The sequence below is a fragment of the Phyllostomus discolor genome, chromosome 10, assembly GCF_004126475.2.
Source record: "Phyllostomus discolor isolate MPI-MPIP mPhyDis1 chromosome 10, mPhyDis1.pri.v3, whole genome shotgun sequence".
NCBI classification, from domain to species: domain Eukaryota; kingdom Metazoa; phylum Chordata; class Mammalia; order Chiroptera; family Phyllostomidae; genus Phyllostomus; species Phyllostomus discolor.
The window spans coordinates 19019329-19037061 of NC_040912.2; the positions used below are offsets into that span (position 1 = coordinate 19019329).

At 38.8% G+C, this 17733-nt stretch overlaps 1 protein-coding gene across 1 annotated transcript in view; it reads right to left on the reverse strand.

Moving 5' to 3' along the window:
• Positions 1 to 6359: 6359 nt before the first annotated feature.
• The window catches only part of AHR (aryl hydrocarbon receptor), a 41510-nt gene continuing 30136 nt past the window's right edge, over positions 6360 to 17733 (reverse strand). The window contains exons 7-11 of the mRNA XM_028525656.2: positions 16100 to 16302; positions 15246 to 15355; positions 14484 to 14625; positions 11377 to 12604; positions 6360 to 8743 (exon numbers count right to left, since the gene is read on the reverse strand). Coding sequence (XP_028381457.1) covers positions 8600 to 8743; positions 11377 to 12604; positions 14484 to 14625; positions 15246 to 15355; positions 16100 to 16302 — 1827 coding nt within the window. The 3' untranslated portion in view covers positions 6360 to 8599. The remainder of the gene's footprint in view (positions 8744 to 11376; positions 12605 to 14483; positions 14626 to 15245; positions 15356 to 16099; positions 16303 to 17733) is intronic.

Sequence of the window (17733 nt, forward strand, 5' to 3'; positions counted from 1 at the left end):
GGAAAGGCAGGCAGCAGTGACACCATTATTCGCAGCCATTACTCCTTTATCTTAAGGTGCTACTTTACTGAGCCAATCACTCCTGTAAATGTCCCTCAAGTTTTATTGGCCCACACTTGATCTAAAAGCACTCATGGGTTGCATATTTCTCTTCAATATTTTCTGTACATCACTGTATTGACGGACTGTACCTTTATTAAAAAATAATTTACATCCTTAGCAGAATTACAGCCTTAATAGAATTGTGGCAGCTTGCGTGAAAATGTTAAGACAAGATGCAATATCAGGAGAGAAGTAACAAGTGAAGTCAGGCCAGTAGGAAGGCCAAGAAGCACCAATGACGTCGCTGAAATAAAGGCAGAGGTACTGCTTGCATCTGTGTGAACACCTGAGCTCTCTGCTTCCAGGCCGCACAAATAGGTAAAAAAAATAAGTTACACAGTGCTTTGCCAGAAGAGACAAATCATCTAAGTCTGAACAGACCGAGTTCTGCATCTCATAGAGGCCAGTGAATGGAAGGGATAGTGGGAAGGGCAATTCACAGAAGGTTTTTTATGAAATTGGGTTGCTTTACAATAACAGTAGTGATAGTGGTGGTGGTGGTGGTGATGTTTTGGAGAGAGAAATCTTTTCCCCATTGCTCAGGTTTCCATGAGAAGGGATGAGCAAGCCTAACCTGTTTTGAGTTAAGTTGGAGATGATGTCATTGCTGAGTGAGAAGGTGTGGATACTGCCAGGGTGGTGGGCGGTAGAGATGAGAAGGTGGGTCATCTGAGGCAGAAGTCTATTTCCCCCTTATATAAAAGGGGTCCAGAGGCAGACAGATAAAGTTTTCTTTGGTTTCTCCAAGGCATGAGAAACCCTGGATCATCGCATTTTGGTTTTGTCATCCTAGTTTATGACTGTGTCTTCACAGTTCAAGATAGCTGCGTGCTCTCTATCCATCATCACAGCCATGTGTGCTGGCGAGGAAGAGAGGGAAAACAGGAAAGGGGGAGCTCCATCTGCATTGTCTTTTTAAGCAAACTTCTGCAAGTATCACACGGGAAAGTTGGCTTTCCCCTATTTGCCTGAAACTACGTTAGTTACTCCTATTCCACAAAAGAGGCTGGAAAATATAGTCTTTAAAAAAAAAAAAAAGATTTTATTTGTTTTTAGAGAGAGAGAGAGAAATTCAATGCGCGGTTGCTGGGGGGTCATGGCCTGCAACCCAGGCATGTATCCTGACTGGGAATCGAACCTGCGACACTTTGGTTCGCAGCCCGCACTCAATCCACTGAGCTACGCCAGCCAGGGCTGGAAAATGTAGTCTTTTTAATCCTCAAACTGACCAGGGAAAGGTTAGGGTTCTCTTGCCAAGAAGGAAGGGATGATATTGATGTAGGTTAAGTCTCTGCCACACACATGGTAACAGGTTGTGGTAAACCTTATTATTCCGCCTTTGTTACTTTTCCTAGCAGCAATGCTTATCAGAGTGTTGGGCCAGGGGCATGGGTTAGAGTGGCTGTTATCAATAAGGAAGTAGGTAATTCCGGAATGTAAGCAACAATATCACTGAAATCTTGATACTAAGGTCTAGGCTAATGGACTGAATAAGGACAATGTGCACTTGGGGCATGGAGATCACAGTGAGGGTGAAGAGCTAGTCGCTGAACAGAGAAGAAAGGACTGGGAAGGCAGAAGAGACTGGGTGATTAGAAGAGGGAACTCGGGCAGACAACTTGTGATTTCAAGCTGACAGAAGTAAGGCATTGCCAGGGCTCAGTGTGAGGGGTGGCTGTGCTTCGCTGGCATGGAAACCAGGTTATTACTGTTGATGTACAGGAGCGTCGGAAACAAGGTCATTGAAAAGGATGATGTCAGAGGATCAAATGGAAAGGGCCATTGAATTGGAGCCTGAAAACCAATATCTCATCAAAGCTGCAGGAAAGAGAAAGAGGAGAATTAGTGGCAGTGTCGCTTCACCTCCGACTGAGAGGGGGTGGAGGTCTGTCTATCAGGGCGACAGTAATGGCAGATACCGATTGCCACGTGGCAATCAAGTTATTTTTTAATGTAAAAATGATTTTTATTTTTGTTTATCCCTGTCCACTCACCCCTCCCCTTGTATAACCATCAGGTTGTTCTCTATGGGTCTGTTTTTGTTTATTCATTTGTTTTCTAAGATCTCACATATACGTGTAAACATACAGTATTTGTCTTCCTCGGATTTATTTCACTTAGCATAATGCCCTCTGGGTCCATCCATGTTGCCAATAGCAAGATTCCACTGCTTTTTATTGCTGAATAATATTCCATTGTATGTATATAGCACATCTTTATCCACTCATCTATTGATGGGCATTCAGGTTGTTCCCACGTCTTGTGTATTATTACTAGTAATGTTGCAATGAACATAGGGGCACGCTTACCTTTTCAAATTAGCGTTTTTGTTCTCTTTGGAAAACTACTCAGAAGTAGAATTGTTGGATCACATGGAAGCTCTGTTTTTAAGCTTTTAAGGAATCTCCACACAGTTTTCCTTAGTGGCTGCACTAATTTACAATCCTGGGAATAGTGTACAAGGAAGGGCTGTGCTTTCTCCACATCATCGCCAAACGCCACTCCTTGTTGTTTGCTGACCGATGATGACAGCCATTCTGTCAGCTGTGGGGTAATAGCTCATTGTGTTTTAAATTTGCATTTCCTGAGGGTGAGTGACATTGAGCATCTTTTTATGTCTCTTGGCCCTCTGTCCTCTTGGGAGAAATGTCTATTCAGGTTCTTTGCCCATTTTTCAATTGGATTTTTTTTTGGTGGTATGTTGTATGAGTTTTTTAAATATATATTTTGAAAGTTAACCCCTTAACAGATGTAGCATTTGCAAATACCTTCTCCCATTCAGTAGGCTGTCTTCTCATTTTGTTGATAGTCTCCTCCTCTGTGAAAAAAGCTTGTTTCATTTATGTTTTGTTTCCTTTATAAAAGGAAATATATTCAAAAACAATATTGCTAAGAGCAAGTGTCAAGCAGTTTACTGCCTACATTTTCTTCTAGGAGTTTTACAGTTCTAGGCTTAACATTTAAGTCTTTAATCCATTGTGGTTGCTTTTGTATATGGTATATGAAGACAGTACAATTCTTTTTTTTTTTTTTTTTTTGCATTTACCTGTCCAGTCTTGCCAACACCACTTATTGAAAAAAAATTCTTACTCCATTGTATATCCCAGCCTCCTTTGTCATAGATTATTTGACCATAAAAGCAGGGATTTACTTCTGGGCTCTGTATTCTATTCTATTGATCTATATATCTGTTTTTTAGGCCAGTACCATACTGTTTTACCTATGATAGCTTTGTAGTATAGTTTGCCAGCAGGGGGCACATTACCTCCAACTTTGTTCTTTTTCGAGATTGCTTTGACTACTTGAGGTCTTTGTGGTTCCATATAAATTTTAGAATTAATTGTTCTGACAATAACCTTAATACTCTAGGTATTAAGGACACTTTAACAATATTAATCTTTCCAATCCATGGGCAAAGTATGTGAAATGATTTTTAAATAAACTGTTGTATAATAATTTTAGATTTAAATGAAAATTGTTAAGATATGAAGACTTTATTCCCTTTATCCAAGTTCCTGTAAGTTAACATCTTACATAAGGGTGGTATACAGGTAAAAACTAGGAAATTCATTAGTTATTCCTATTAAACTTCATTCAGATTTCTGCAGTTTCTGCCCTAGTGTTCTTTATAGGATACAGTCAGGAATACCATCTTGTATTTAATCATGTTTCCTTGGTCTCCTCTGATCTGTGCCAGTGTCTGGGTCTCTACTTGTATTTCATGCCTTGACACTTGAAAGAATATTCCCAGAAATTTTGTGGAGTGTCCCACAGTTTGGTTTTGTCTGATCTTTTCTCATGGTTAGACTGGTGTTATGTGATTTTGACACATCAAGTTGAAGTATGTTTGTCACAGAATCACATTAGAGAGGGCATGCTATCATGAGTGTGTGGGGACGTTGCTTACCCTTGAACATGTGGCTAGTAGCACCTGCCAGATTTCTACAACGTACTCTCGTTTTTTCCCTGTGTTCTGTTCTTTGGAAACAAGTTGCTGAGGGTCTAGGCCACACTCAAGAGGGAGGGTTAGTAAGCTCCATCTATTGGAGGGAAGAATATCTAAAATATTATTTGGGACTTTTCTGAAAGGAAGCTTTTCTCCCTCATTTTTTTTCATGTATTTATCAAGATGCACTTACAGATATTTACTATTTGGGTTATAACCCAGTGCTACCATTATTATTATTTATTTTTTTTTTTTTGGCCCTCAAATTTCTCCAAGTTTAGGGCATTTGGCACTAAGTGTTTTAAAATAATTTATCAATGACTCCCAACAATGCAGTGAGGCAGGTATTAGCATTATCCTTGTTTTGCAGTAAAGGAAACCCGAGTTCAACGTAACCTCTCCCAATCATTCACATCCGACATGTGCTGAATGAAGCCAGCAGTCTGACTAGAGTCTGTGTGCTTAGCTTTGCTTTCAAAGGAGAAGAATGTTCCATAAACATCAGAGATAAGGTTGTCTTTTTTATCTCATGTTTTTAAAGAGGTGAGAAATAAGAGAGACAAGATTTTGAGGGGATTCATCATAAAGGTAGTAATTCCAGAAGGGATGAGCTTCCAATGCGACAGTATGTAGATAAAGAACCACAAATGGTCATAACTAAGCGTGTGACCAGGTGGGAGGAGGTGGTGCAGGGAGGGAAGTAGCTAACAAAGTGACAGGCTGCAGGACCACTGATACCCTGGAAACATAGGGGGGAAAAAACGGTTCATTCAATCAGTTTGGTTGCAGGGCCATAGAGAATCCATCTGTGGTAAGAAGGGACTTAAGTAAACATCAGCCAAACAATATACAGAAGGGTAGAAAATAAAACCAGATTTCAGGAGATGGAAAGTTGTTTTACAGACAGGAGGTAAAGGAGTAAATTAATAAGAAAGGGGGTGCAGAAGAGAGGACTCTTTCCAGGGCTGCAGGAAGGGAGACAGACTCTGGACAAGGGAAGTGTTGACGCCAAGTGCATGAGGGCTGGGCGGGAGGGTGTCAGTCGTGCAGGGAGGGAACCCTGCCTTGGGTATTGCTGGAGGTGAGCCTGAGACCGAGGACAGTGGGAGTGTTGAGGTGACAGCACAGACACACCTAGGATGCTATGGATTTTTATTTGATAGCCTCCATGTTATCAGTGAAACTGGAAGTTCACCTGCACACATTGGGAGAAAACCGAGTGTTACCTACTCGTGTAGGGACCTAACACCCCCGGGCCAAGGTGGGAAGGGGGTGAGCTGAGGTCACGTGTGCTGGTAGAAGCCATTTGAGTGAAAGCAGAGAGAAAAAATGATGATCTGTATTTTTGCTTGACATAAAGCTAAACTTAGGTTTTCTAAAATGTTCAGAATTAAGTATGACACTAACTCGCTAGGTTTATTTTAGGTTGTTGAAAAAATGATGATTGTGAAGGATAAACATAAAACATAAAGGTAATTGCTACTAGAATAAAACAGTTTTTCTTAGGAATTTCTCTTCAGACAATTTTAATTACGGAACTCTTGGTGAGTGTTCAGCAGTTGTGAATTTGACACCACAAGGCCGAACGTCCCGTCTGTGTGTCAGAGTGTACGTGGTGGGCAGTATTTTCTGACCCAAGCAGGAAATATCACTGGCATGGATCAGGGTCAGAGTCGTCTACTTCAGAAGCATTTTAAATCTATGAAGTTACTGGAAGTATGTGTATATATATATATATATTTTTTTTTTTCAGATAAAAGCCAGTGTATCCATGGGTACAACTCTGTACGAAATTTATGAACTGCTGACTTAACAGATCCTTAAATGTTACAGATTGCATTTATTGACAATAGTTATAATTCTATACTCTAAATACTAATGTCCTTTATATGAAGCAGAAAGAATTTACATTAAAACATATTATTTGGTGATTATTTTATTATCATATATATTACTGTATACAACTGATAGTAAGGGTATTATAAATTGTATTTTAAACAAAAATGTATGCATGGCATATGTAAAGCAGTAACATTTCAAAGGAAAGAGAAAAGGTATGAAAACATCTAAAGTTGAGTAATACTGAAAAACACTAGGTTTGCGCATAGTAGTGACTGAAAGCTTTATAATACATCAGAACACCAGTCCATCTGCAGGTACCGCGAGGACAACCTGGGACAGAAAGAGTGTGAATTAGACACATCCAGGTCCTTAGAACTGCACACCATCTAAAAATTAATCCCTCCACACAGAAGTAAGCAAAGCTTTCCCTCTTTGTTTTGGTACACTCAGCAATGCAGACAAAGGTATATTTGGCTTAATGTGATTTTATTATTCGTAGGTAAGCTTTAGTTATGTTATAGAGATAAAAATATACAATATTGCTTTAATTTTTTTTATTTTATAAGTCTATAATGGATTGTCGCCATAGTCACCACTTAAAAAGCCTATTTTCCACTAAGCACTTTATCCAGTGACACAGGGGAAGACTAACAAAAATGGTTCAGAGGAAGACTTTTAATTCAAGTTTAAATGTAAAAATGGAATTAAGCTAGACATGGGTCTAAATCTTCAGTGATACCTCATGCTGGGAACAAATTATGAAATGTTTTAGACAAATGTATTATTTTCAACACTGACATTGACTTTACAGATTCAAAATTTTGACTGAAAATGCATAAAACAGACATACATACAATCTGAAGCCACTTTTATATACAATAACTTATTAAAAAAAAGGAAAATGTATCTCAGCACTACATCTCAGTTTGGGAGCCCATCGTGTGTTTGTGTAATACATGCAAACGCGCCTGGTGCTCTTCAGACATCACAGCTGAGCGAGAGACTGGCAGATGGTGGCACTTCTTTTAAATCACCGGAGGACAGTAGTTAGTAGGGTGATTAATTTGTCTTACTGATAATTAAAGTCATGCTAGCATAGAAACCACCTAATGTTTGAAATTAATCTCACCCCTTTTACTTAATACCAACTTAAAAGCAGTTGCTTTCACTATTTAAGACTGATAAAATATGTAAAACCCAGACAACTTATGTGCATATAAAATATATGGACTATTTTTAAAATGAAAAATTCAAAATATTTTACAAATGATTTTGTTCATTATTAAGCATACAATGCACCATTTGTTCACTTACAACAACACTCTGCACCAAACATCGCTATATTCAGTCTTACCGCTTCTCAAATATGAGAAAAACAAATAGTTTCCACTGGGCTAAGAAGTGAAATTTATAAAGTCAACATACCTTAAAAGATTACAGATCTAAAACAGTTTGTAAAAAATTTTTACACAGTGAAATGGGTGGTTTGCTTTAATTTAATGAATGACCCAGAAACAAAAACTCCTCTTCATTGCAGATCAATAAATGTGGTTGTCTTTATAACAGCAGATTCTTCATACTACAACATTCAACTACCACAGTGGAGGTTTTAGTGGAGGTAAACGGTGGTGTATCTCTTTCCTCTGAACACACTGTTGAAATTTTAGTGCTGCTGTCTTAATGTTTACTTAATGATCAAGAAATTTGAAAACATTGTACTTTTAAATTTTTTCAATGTAAGGCACATAGCAACATTTAAAGTCTAGAAACTAGATTATATAATAAATAATCTTTTCAATCACTGTTTTTTTACCTGAAGAAAGTGGGTGAGTAGTGCAGTTAAAATATGCCTGGATTAATAAAAATGGCTGAATTTAAGAAATGTAAATAATACTTGTGTATAGAATGTTAATTTTTTTAAAAGTGTGTTTTATATAAAGTGTACATCTTACAGTGTTATAGCAAGAAAAAATTGTGAGGCACTTAATCTCAATGATTTCCTTCTTCATTGTTAATGTTATCTTTCTACAAAAGCACCAAACCGCCCTGGCTGGGTCACTCGGTTGGAGCGCTGTTCTGTACACCAAAAGGCTGCAGGTTCGATTCCCAGTCAGGGCACGCACCTCAATTGGGGGTTCCATCCCCAGAGCATGTATGGGAGGCAACCAATTGACATTTCACTCTCTCAAAGATCAATAAACAATATCCTTGGGTGAGGATTAAACAAAAAAAAAAGCAGACCACCAAACCACTTATCTTAACATCAGGGGGAAAAAAATATGGGCAATAGTTTAGTTTGGTAACTATGGGCAATAACTTAGTTTGGAGAACTAAGGAGTCAGAAGTGCAAAACTCAAAGCATTTCTTTATTCTGACAGAAACAATTTCAATAGAGAACATTTTCTTAACATGCCCCTGAATAAATTTTGTTTAGTTTGTGGCACTCAGAATGTGAAATGTAGGTGACAACTCTCAGCAGTCTGTGGCAGGACCCTTTCTGTTTGAATGACTAGTATATAATATGTAAGCTTGGTCTGTTTTTAACTCCTCTTTGAGAAACACTAAAATGTGGCTCGGTATTAACAGTGGGAACGACACACGTCAGTGTCTCCAAGTGAACTTCCTGCTGCCCAACACTGACAGTTTTAGTAACTGCGACCTTCCACAAACTAATTTCAACCAAATCCAAGGTAAAAATTGATCTTGGAATTATAGGAATCTACTAGATGTCAAATTGGCGAAAGGTCTGGCTTCTGACAGATGATGAAGGGGCTGGAGATGTGTGGCCATCTGAGTGTTATTTGTAGCACTTAGTTCAGCTGGATAGATTTCGTTTAAAACTCCATTTTGAAACTGAAAACAAAAATAGTGCAATGATTAGATCTTTAAGTATCTTAACCCATTAAATAACATATTAAAATGTATTTTAAAAATTTTCACTCTACATGATGTTAAACTTCAAATTACTGCTGCCAAATTTTAAATCATGCAATGAAAACACACTGAGCACATGTATATTAGCACGTTAATAACCTTCCGGCTCCTCCAGCAGATGATACCGAGGGGTAATGAAGCATTTCACTTCAGATTTGGCGTTCCATATATCAGGAGAGCATTTGATCAGTACGCCTTCAGTTTTGGATAGGACTGATGACTCAAAGAGTAGCAGTCGTAAATTATAATTACACAGGGCGGAACAAAAGCAGGTTTACACAGCTGTGAGTGTGCGGCACACAGAGTGTGTATTCCTGTGTTAACGTCCATACAAACAACTAAATCTACTTTTGCCCACTCCCTCCACCTCCGTATATGTCCTTGATAATAATAAGTTTGCCCTGACCAGATTTCATCACAGTCTAGTTCTGGGCACCAGGGAATTTACTGCATTCGAGATTACGACACTGGAAATACAGATGACCCAAGACTTTTCCAAAACAGGCTAGTTCTGATTTGTTAGAGTTTCCCTACTATTCCTAAAAATATTATACCATGAGTATGATTTTCTAAACCATTTTCTTATTTGTACTGTATACTTTTAAATTACTAAGTGCCACTATAATTACCGTCCTAATTATAGAATCAAGTTTATTAAAAACTTTCTTATAATGAAATCAGCCTAGTTTTTCTAACTGCTACTGAGGGGGAAAAAAGCAGGCCCCAGAGAGTGCTGCAGGGTCTTACAGACTACGGAGGCTTTACAGATGGTTATGGACAGAATACGGTTAGTGAGAGTTGTAGGAACTTGCACATGGATTCAAATCATACCCTTAATTCCTTCCAAAAAACCTGCTTTTCTAAAGCTAATGTGACAGCTTTAGTGCTGAAAAGGCTGATTACATCAAAGATCTTCCAAAACGTATGTTAAATATATAGTAAAAGCCACATAATCTAGATCTTCCATGAATGGCAACTTTGTCATGTCTTCAAATGGAAGGTAGTAGTATTTGCCCAGCGAATGTTTGGTCAACTACATTCCTCTCACCAGTCATAACATATGCCAGTGATTCCCTTTAGATTGTCTAGAGCGGTGCTGTTTAATAGAAATATGTGAGCCACATACATAATTTTAATATATTTTACTTAACATAGCTGAAATTTATCATTTCAACATAAAATCAATACAAAAGATATTTTGTTTTTTCAAATTAAATCTCCGAAACTGGTGTATATTTTACACCACATCTCATCTGGGACTAGCCGCACGTGGAGTGGCTACCCTACAGAGGCGGGGGAGTTGCCGGGCTATAGAATTCTTGTTATTCATAAAGAAGTACCAAAAAATGGGGAAGGGGGGTCACGGTAAAGAACTCACGAGATAATGAAAGCCCTGTTCAAAATGTAGTGTTACATAAGTAAGTTCTCTACCAGACACTCAAGAGTATGCAAGAGATAAGGTACGTACGTACCCATGCTTAACTTTATGGCAGTGTTATGAAATAGACTCTAACTGAATATTACATTTAAGATAAATGTCAGGAATGAGAATAAGAAAAACCTTCAATGCCCTTTTCTGCCATTTTCTATTAGAAAGCTTATATATATAATCAGACTAAATCAAGCGAAAAAACAAAATGGAAAACACAATTAGGGATAAAGACTCAGGTAACACTGTTACATTACTCCAATACACAGTACAGAGACCAATGAACTTAATTTTAAGTCAGGGTTTTCAAAACTAAATTTACAAAACATTTAAAAATAAACCACTTTCTAATGGAAAGCACGAATGTGAAGATGCCATATCCCTGGGCTGCCAGAAAGAGCAGATATAATCACGTTAACTTTTTTGTATTAAGGTGCTCTTCATTTTAAAGTGTGCTTGCTGCTAGAAGGGTTCCGAGGACACATTGAAGCAACAAAAATACAATGTCTAGCTCAAGTCCCGTGATGGACAGCCAGCAGCGTTACCCCGTTTTTAAGGTCAGAAAAAAGTATTTCACCTTAAAGGATAAGAGGAGGACGTGGCAGATAAGACGGAGGGGTTGCTGGAGAATGCTAAGGAGCCTAGGACTAAATTCCAGGGATCATCTGGGGCAAAGGCAAAGAAACTTACCTTCATTGCCTATAACCCAATTTCAACAATATATTAAAACACTGACAAAATTATTTTTAAAATTCAAATAAATTTTTCAAGTCTGAATTTTTAAAACGCATGCAATTTTAAAGAATCAAGAAAGATAACCCAAAATCTGTAAACACTGTACTTGTAACTAATTTCACCTGGTAACTTAAGGCCATATTCACTCACCTTGGCCCTTGATTTCTTTCTCCTTTATAATTCAGGCAAACACAATATACTAGTGTTGGTAACATACTGGAAAAGTACTGGCTTATTAAAAAAAAAAGTCACAGACACAATAGAAATGTTCTCTGATGTAAATGCTATAGGTAAGAGATTAAATCACTCCTGATATCAAAGATGTATAACTCGTGTATTTCTAGTAAAGAAGAATCACCCAAAAGGGATGATTTAGATAAACCCTTACCTTGGTTAAAAACTCCTGTGGGCCCGGCACTGCTGCGTTGTACTGCATCTGGGCCACGCAGTGCTGCTGAGGTTCCGGCTGACACGGGTACATTGACACAGCCCCAGAATAACATGTCTGCGGAGTAACTAGGCTTGCCTGGGGATGTAGCCCATGCTTTTGGTTTTCCGAAACTTGTAAACATGTGACAAAACCTTCTAAATTAGAAGTAGCAGTAGGGTACGGGGATGGTTCAAAATTCCCCATGGGAAAGTCTAACTGCGTCCCCTGCTGCGGTAACGCTGACTGGTTACCCGGAATAAAGTTCTGTGTGTAAGGCATAGTCTCCATCTCGGATTTGTAAGGAAACTCTTGACTGGTCCCAGGGAAGTCTGAAAAGACACCGTACTGTTGTTGGTCTTGCTGAGGACAACTAAAAAGCACAGGCTGGTTAGCGCTCCAATCTGGGAACATGCCACCGACTTGCATGTGCTTCATTTTCTGGCACAGCTGCTGCTGCTGCTCCACGGCAGGGTGCCTTGGGTGGGGCTGTAGCTGCTGCTGCTGCTGCTCTAACTGCAGATGCTCCTGGACCATACAGCTCGAGCTCAGCGCTGTGGGTGGTTGCTGCTGGTAGCCTGGACACACGAAGGTAGACTTATCTAAAGAATCTTGGACGAACGTCAGGATTTCATCTGTTATGTCAATGTTTTGAAAGTCATCCTCGCCAGAAAAGTCAGTTCTGAAAAATTCCTCGTTCTGCTGCATATGTTTAATATCTTCAAAATCAATACCTAGGTGTTTCATAATGCTGTACAAATCACTATTTTTATTGTCTGGGACGAGCCCTACTGGACCTTCAGAGAGTGTCATGTTCACTTCCTGAGGCTGACCAATTTGCTCATGTTTCAGGATACCATTCCCCATTTGTGCAATGCTGTCTTGCCAATTACTGCATTTGTCCATATAGTCATTAAGAATATCTCTGTCCAAAGGTGCGCTACTTGCAGCATGAGAGAGATAAACAGACTTATCTTGTTGCATAAGGCTAGTCCAGAGGGAATCCTTGTGGGGAGCTGATTCAGTAACAGAATCTTTTCCACTAGCAATATTTCTAGGCCTTTCTGGTGAGGGCTCCATCATGGGAGGGAAGGGGTTACTGATCTCATACAACACAGCTTCTCCAGTGGCAAACATGAAAGGCAACTTCATATTGCGTTTTCTTAGATGCTCTGTTCCTTCTTCATCTCTAAAATCACAAAAACATTATTTTGACAAATATTTCTGATGACTGGTGCCATAAAATTGTTTTTTGGACAAATGATTTAGAATTTGTCCAAATACAGTATAATCACTAATTCCACACTCAGGTTATGTCCCTACCTGACATCCTGCACCCCCCCAAAAAATATTCCACATAAGAATGTAGGACTCTGACTGGGACAGGCACCTCTAAATAAAATGCAAAACCTAGAAGCTATAAAGACTGACATAATTCACAATCTGAAAATTGTATGTGTATACATTTAACACAGCATTACAAAACAGCAAATATTTAGGAATAAAATTAAAGATGTACAAGACTCATGTGAAAAGCACAATCATCACTGAGATAAAGACACAATACATAACTGTGTACCCCTAAGTACAAGTGCAGCGGCACATACATTTCATTCAGCATGTTCACAGGTTAGAATGTTAAGTATTACAAAGATGTTAATTCCCCCCAAATGAGCTATAGTTTCATTGTAATGCCCTGGTCAGATCTGGGATCTCGGGATTACAGTGTGATCTCTTTAGGGCTGTCCAACCTGTGGACTGCATGCGGCCCAGGGTGGCTATGAATGCAGCCCAATACAAAGTCCTCAATTCACTTAATAAACATGAGATTTTTTTGTGTGTGTGATTATGTGTCACAATGTCACAAGACGGCTCTTCTTCCAGTATGGCCCAGAGATGCCAAAGGGTTGAACACCCTGATTTTCTGGTGGGAACTGACAACTGACTTCTAAAATGTGTACCAAAGTACAAAGGGGTCAAAAAGAGCCGAGGCAGTCTTGATAGAGAACAACAAAAACCCTAAACAAAAGGGAGGACACACACTCAGATATCAAGAGTTGTCATAGAATAATTAAAGCAATGCACTGTTAGTGCAAACAAAGACCACCAGACCAATGGGACCTAACAGAGCCCTGAAACAGTACCACAGACTCCCCGTCCAATCAAAAGGCAGTGCGGCGGCGAAGAGGTGCCTTTTCAGTAAGTCATCTTTCAATAAATGTTACTGGTCAAATGGATATACACATCCAAATGGATATACACATCCAACTTCTTTTAAGTTGGTAAAATAGCAAACTTCATTATCTAAAAATGTAGCCTAACTCATTAATACACTCACCATGTATGATTTGGGATGTTTATGATTACCCCTGAAAAAATTTGCTGCTACATCCTAAAATATAAACATAAAACTAAAACTTTATGTCACTGTAAATTATGGCTAGAGGCACGGCTTCCTAAACACTGAAGGGCTTCAGTAAGCACAAGGAGAAAAACTGATCTTGATCCTTGCTCGAGCCCCATACAAAAATCAATTCCCTGGAGAAAATGTACAGTGCAAGTGTTTTAACAAAATATTCATTTCCAGAATAATTAAGAAACTTAAAAATCACTGTGTGCTTAGAAAAACAAATGCTAATAAGCAAAGCATTGTTATATTCTTATATTACAGATGGCACTAGCTTTGCATTTGCCCTACATACGTACCCAGGATAAACCCTGAATCATTCCTTCAGTTCCCTTAGTTGTTCCCCTCCCAGGACTCTGCACACTAGTTGTTCAGTGCAGTCTGTCAGTTCTGACTTCTCAATGCCCTTCGCTGATGTCCTTTCTATACATCTTACTTTAACTTTTCAATTTTGTATATCCGTATTTTTACTGTTGTCCCCATTCTGCCCACCACTCCCCTCTGTTGTTTTTGTTCGTGGGTCCTTTATACATGAACCTTCCAATTTTTATTTGCACAGTAAACTCTCTTATAATTTAAGCTTTCAAGTAAAAGCATTTACAAGCCAAAATGTCATCACCATAAAAAACAATGACAACAAACATTCTAAGTCTGTGCTTACGTCAGCGGCCTCTGGGTCGCAATGATGTAGTCGGGCCTCCCGTTTTTGTAAACCAGGCGCGCGTTAGACTGGACCCAGGTCCACCGATTGCCTTTGGTGAGCAGCCTGAACACCACCAAGCCACTCTCCCCGGTCTTAATCACTAAAATAAAATAGAAAAATAAGAAGTCAAACTCAAAGTCAACATATTAAAGAAAATCTCTAAAACAAAACCTCCCTTATCTCCAGATGTTATTTCATTTATCAACAAAGATGACAAATGTCTGGACAACTTTTTAAAACTATCCAAATGCATGGAAATAGCTCTTTGGAGCTGTTATCTCACACTAAAGTTATATAAGACGTTACGGGGAAGACTAAGGAACAGACAATTCTAGTAACACATGAAATTATAGAGAGTATAGTTTGGGGTGAAAGAGATAAAAATTGTTTTAATTTTAAATAGGGGATGTTTCCCACAGCTTAATATTTTCTATACAATTTTAAAATATAACCTATACTGACATAAATTTATGAAGGAATAATGACACCATCAAAAAATTCCTGAGCAAAACATGGTACGAAATGATGTTTCATCCTAATTGAACTGCTGTATGGGGCCGCTGTAGCGGAGTCAGAACAACTCGGGTTTACCACAGTGGGTGGCACCGGGTGGAAGATGACGGGAACATCTCCTCAGACACGTTACATCATGTAACACTCTGAAACACGTCCTGCGGCAGCACATGCCCCTTGTCGCAGGCGCGTTCCCCCAGAACTTACTCCGGATGTGGTACTCGGCACAGTGAAGCATATCAGCAGCATGAATGAACTGATACCCGGACCCTCTCATGCACAGCTCTGCCTCAGTGTAGCCCAAAATAAGTTTTCCTCTGTTTAAAAAAAAAAATTAAAATTTAACAAGTGAAGTAACCAACATAAATTCATCAGCTACATGCTATTTTCTGCAATGGGTCTTCCTAGATATTTAGAATTTTATATTGGCAGGTAGAAAAAATTAACCAAATCTATGTAACTGCTCTCTCTTGCTTATGGCTGCAAATTTCAGTTTTAGACTATTTTCTTCTCCTGAATAAAGACCATGAAGTTAGTATGGCTAAAGATAACTCTAACAGAATAGATTATGTAAGAACAAAATCTTTAATAAAAATCTAGAATGCTTGTACTCCATTTATGAGGGGCAGGGTTTTTCAAACCTCTCTGAATTTCCATATTAGAAATTAGAAAAGCAATGATGATATGCTTTGTTATAACATGAATGATTAATATATTCCTATATATCTCCTTAATATATCTCCATAATTCTCTGAAAGTTACTAAATTTCTAAGGCTGAAAGTCAAATAAAATTTATACAATTTAAAATTCTTTGAAAAACCCAATAATCTTACTAATTAAGCATGTCATCTTTATGATATGGAAATTGGGGCAAGCATTGTGAAAAATTATAATAAGGTGACTTGTGAGCCTGATAATTTTAAAAGGAAGACTATACTGAATACTATAAAGTAACATACAATATTATAATCTATGCTATATATTTTACATGCTAAGAGAATCTTACTACATTGTACAATATATGCATGCCATGAAATAAAACCGAAAAAGTTTTACTTACTTGGCATCAACACCAGTAGGTGTAAAGTCTAGTTTGTGTTTTGTTCTAAAGATGAAGTTTTTGGTTCGGATTTCAAGTATAGACGGTGGCTGCAGTGGAGTAGCTACCGCGAACAGAGCTAACTGAGGGGGAAGGGTTGATCCATCTTTCGCTTTCTTGTTCTGGCCATGAAGATACTTTAACCTCCCTTGGAAATTCATTGCCTTAAAAAATCAAAAACAGTTCATTAAAATTAAGTTTAAAAATTGTTCCTTTTTAAAAGGCTCGGTCATGGCCACATCCAAGGTTCCTCAGTGTGAAACTGCTTTCCTTCACTCCTCTCTCCACGGGAAGCCCATTAGAAAGATCCTGAAACAGTGTGAAGACTGCTAAAGGGAAAAGCACGCCACGGCTGGCGTTCTAGTGGTCTCAACCAGAGTACCTGTGTCGTTTTCTCGGTTTCCCAGTGCCCCAGCACTGACGCCTGGCACGGCGCAGTGCAAACTGTGTACGCAATATGTATTTCCTGACGGAATGAACAGTAACAGTCCTCAAGCACACGTGAATTTTAAATCACACATGAGCTACATTCCACAGCTCACGGTGTATTTCACAGCTCATGGCAATCTTTCATATAAAGTACAGTTTTCTTAAAACATTAAAGTGACTCATGAAATCATAAAGAATGCAGAGCTCTATTAAAGATAAAGAATAATTTTAGAAGACAGAGTAAACAAAGATAATTTAAGCCTGAGCATGATTAGCTTAGTTGTTTAAAACAGTAATAACCAGGACAAGGGGTAATACTATCAGTATGATTACAGCACAAGAAAGAAAAGACAAGACCCAATTACACTCAGATTCCATCCCAGAAAATACACAGTAATAGTTTTCTTCAGTACTAATGATCAATCTCAAAGCAATTCTAACTCTGGATCAGCAAAACTATCTTCACAAATAAACACAAGAACAAAAACCACATTTGCTAATGTTTAAAATTTGGTTATCTGTTTCAAATTCCTGATATTCACAAACATAATATACAACATGCCTTGTGATCTCTTTCCCCTGTGCTGGTGGAGTGTGCAGTCTTTTTGGGGGGATGGTGGGGTACACTCTGGGATTTTGATGAACAGCCTTAAGATGAATGGCTTTTAAGAACAAAGGGCTCAGTGATCCTCTCCCCTGGGGATCACAGGATAACAGGCCCCTTTCGGAAAGGCTCTGAGAAGTCCTGCAGTAAGAAAACCCATTCAAATTTGAGAACTGTCTCCCAAATTTATTTGAGCACTTTTTTTGGTGGTGGGGGGGGCCCAAGCAGGGGTGCTATCTTACAGGTACAGACGACAGAGAGGACAGACCATCTGCACCCTCAGTACCCTGCCTAAACTGCTCCAGGGTTATCCTACCCAGGTGTTCAGACCACACAACGGCATCTCCCACCACACACTGATCCTATGACCACAAATGTACAGACATTTTCCTACATGGCAGTTACTCTGGCCATGTGGAGAAGGCCAGGGTAATGGCTCTGTCTAGCAGGCATTACGTCCGAAGAGGGTAAGCATTCTGTTATTAAAGTCGGGCTACACAGTTCTCAGAAGTCCTAACAGCAGGCAACATTACAAGGTTCTATGCCACTTCCCTCAATCTTT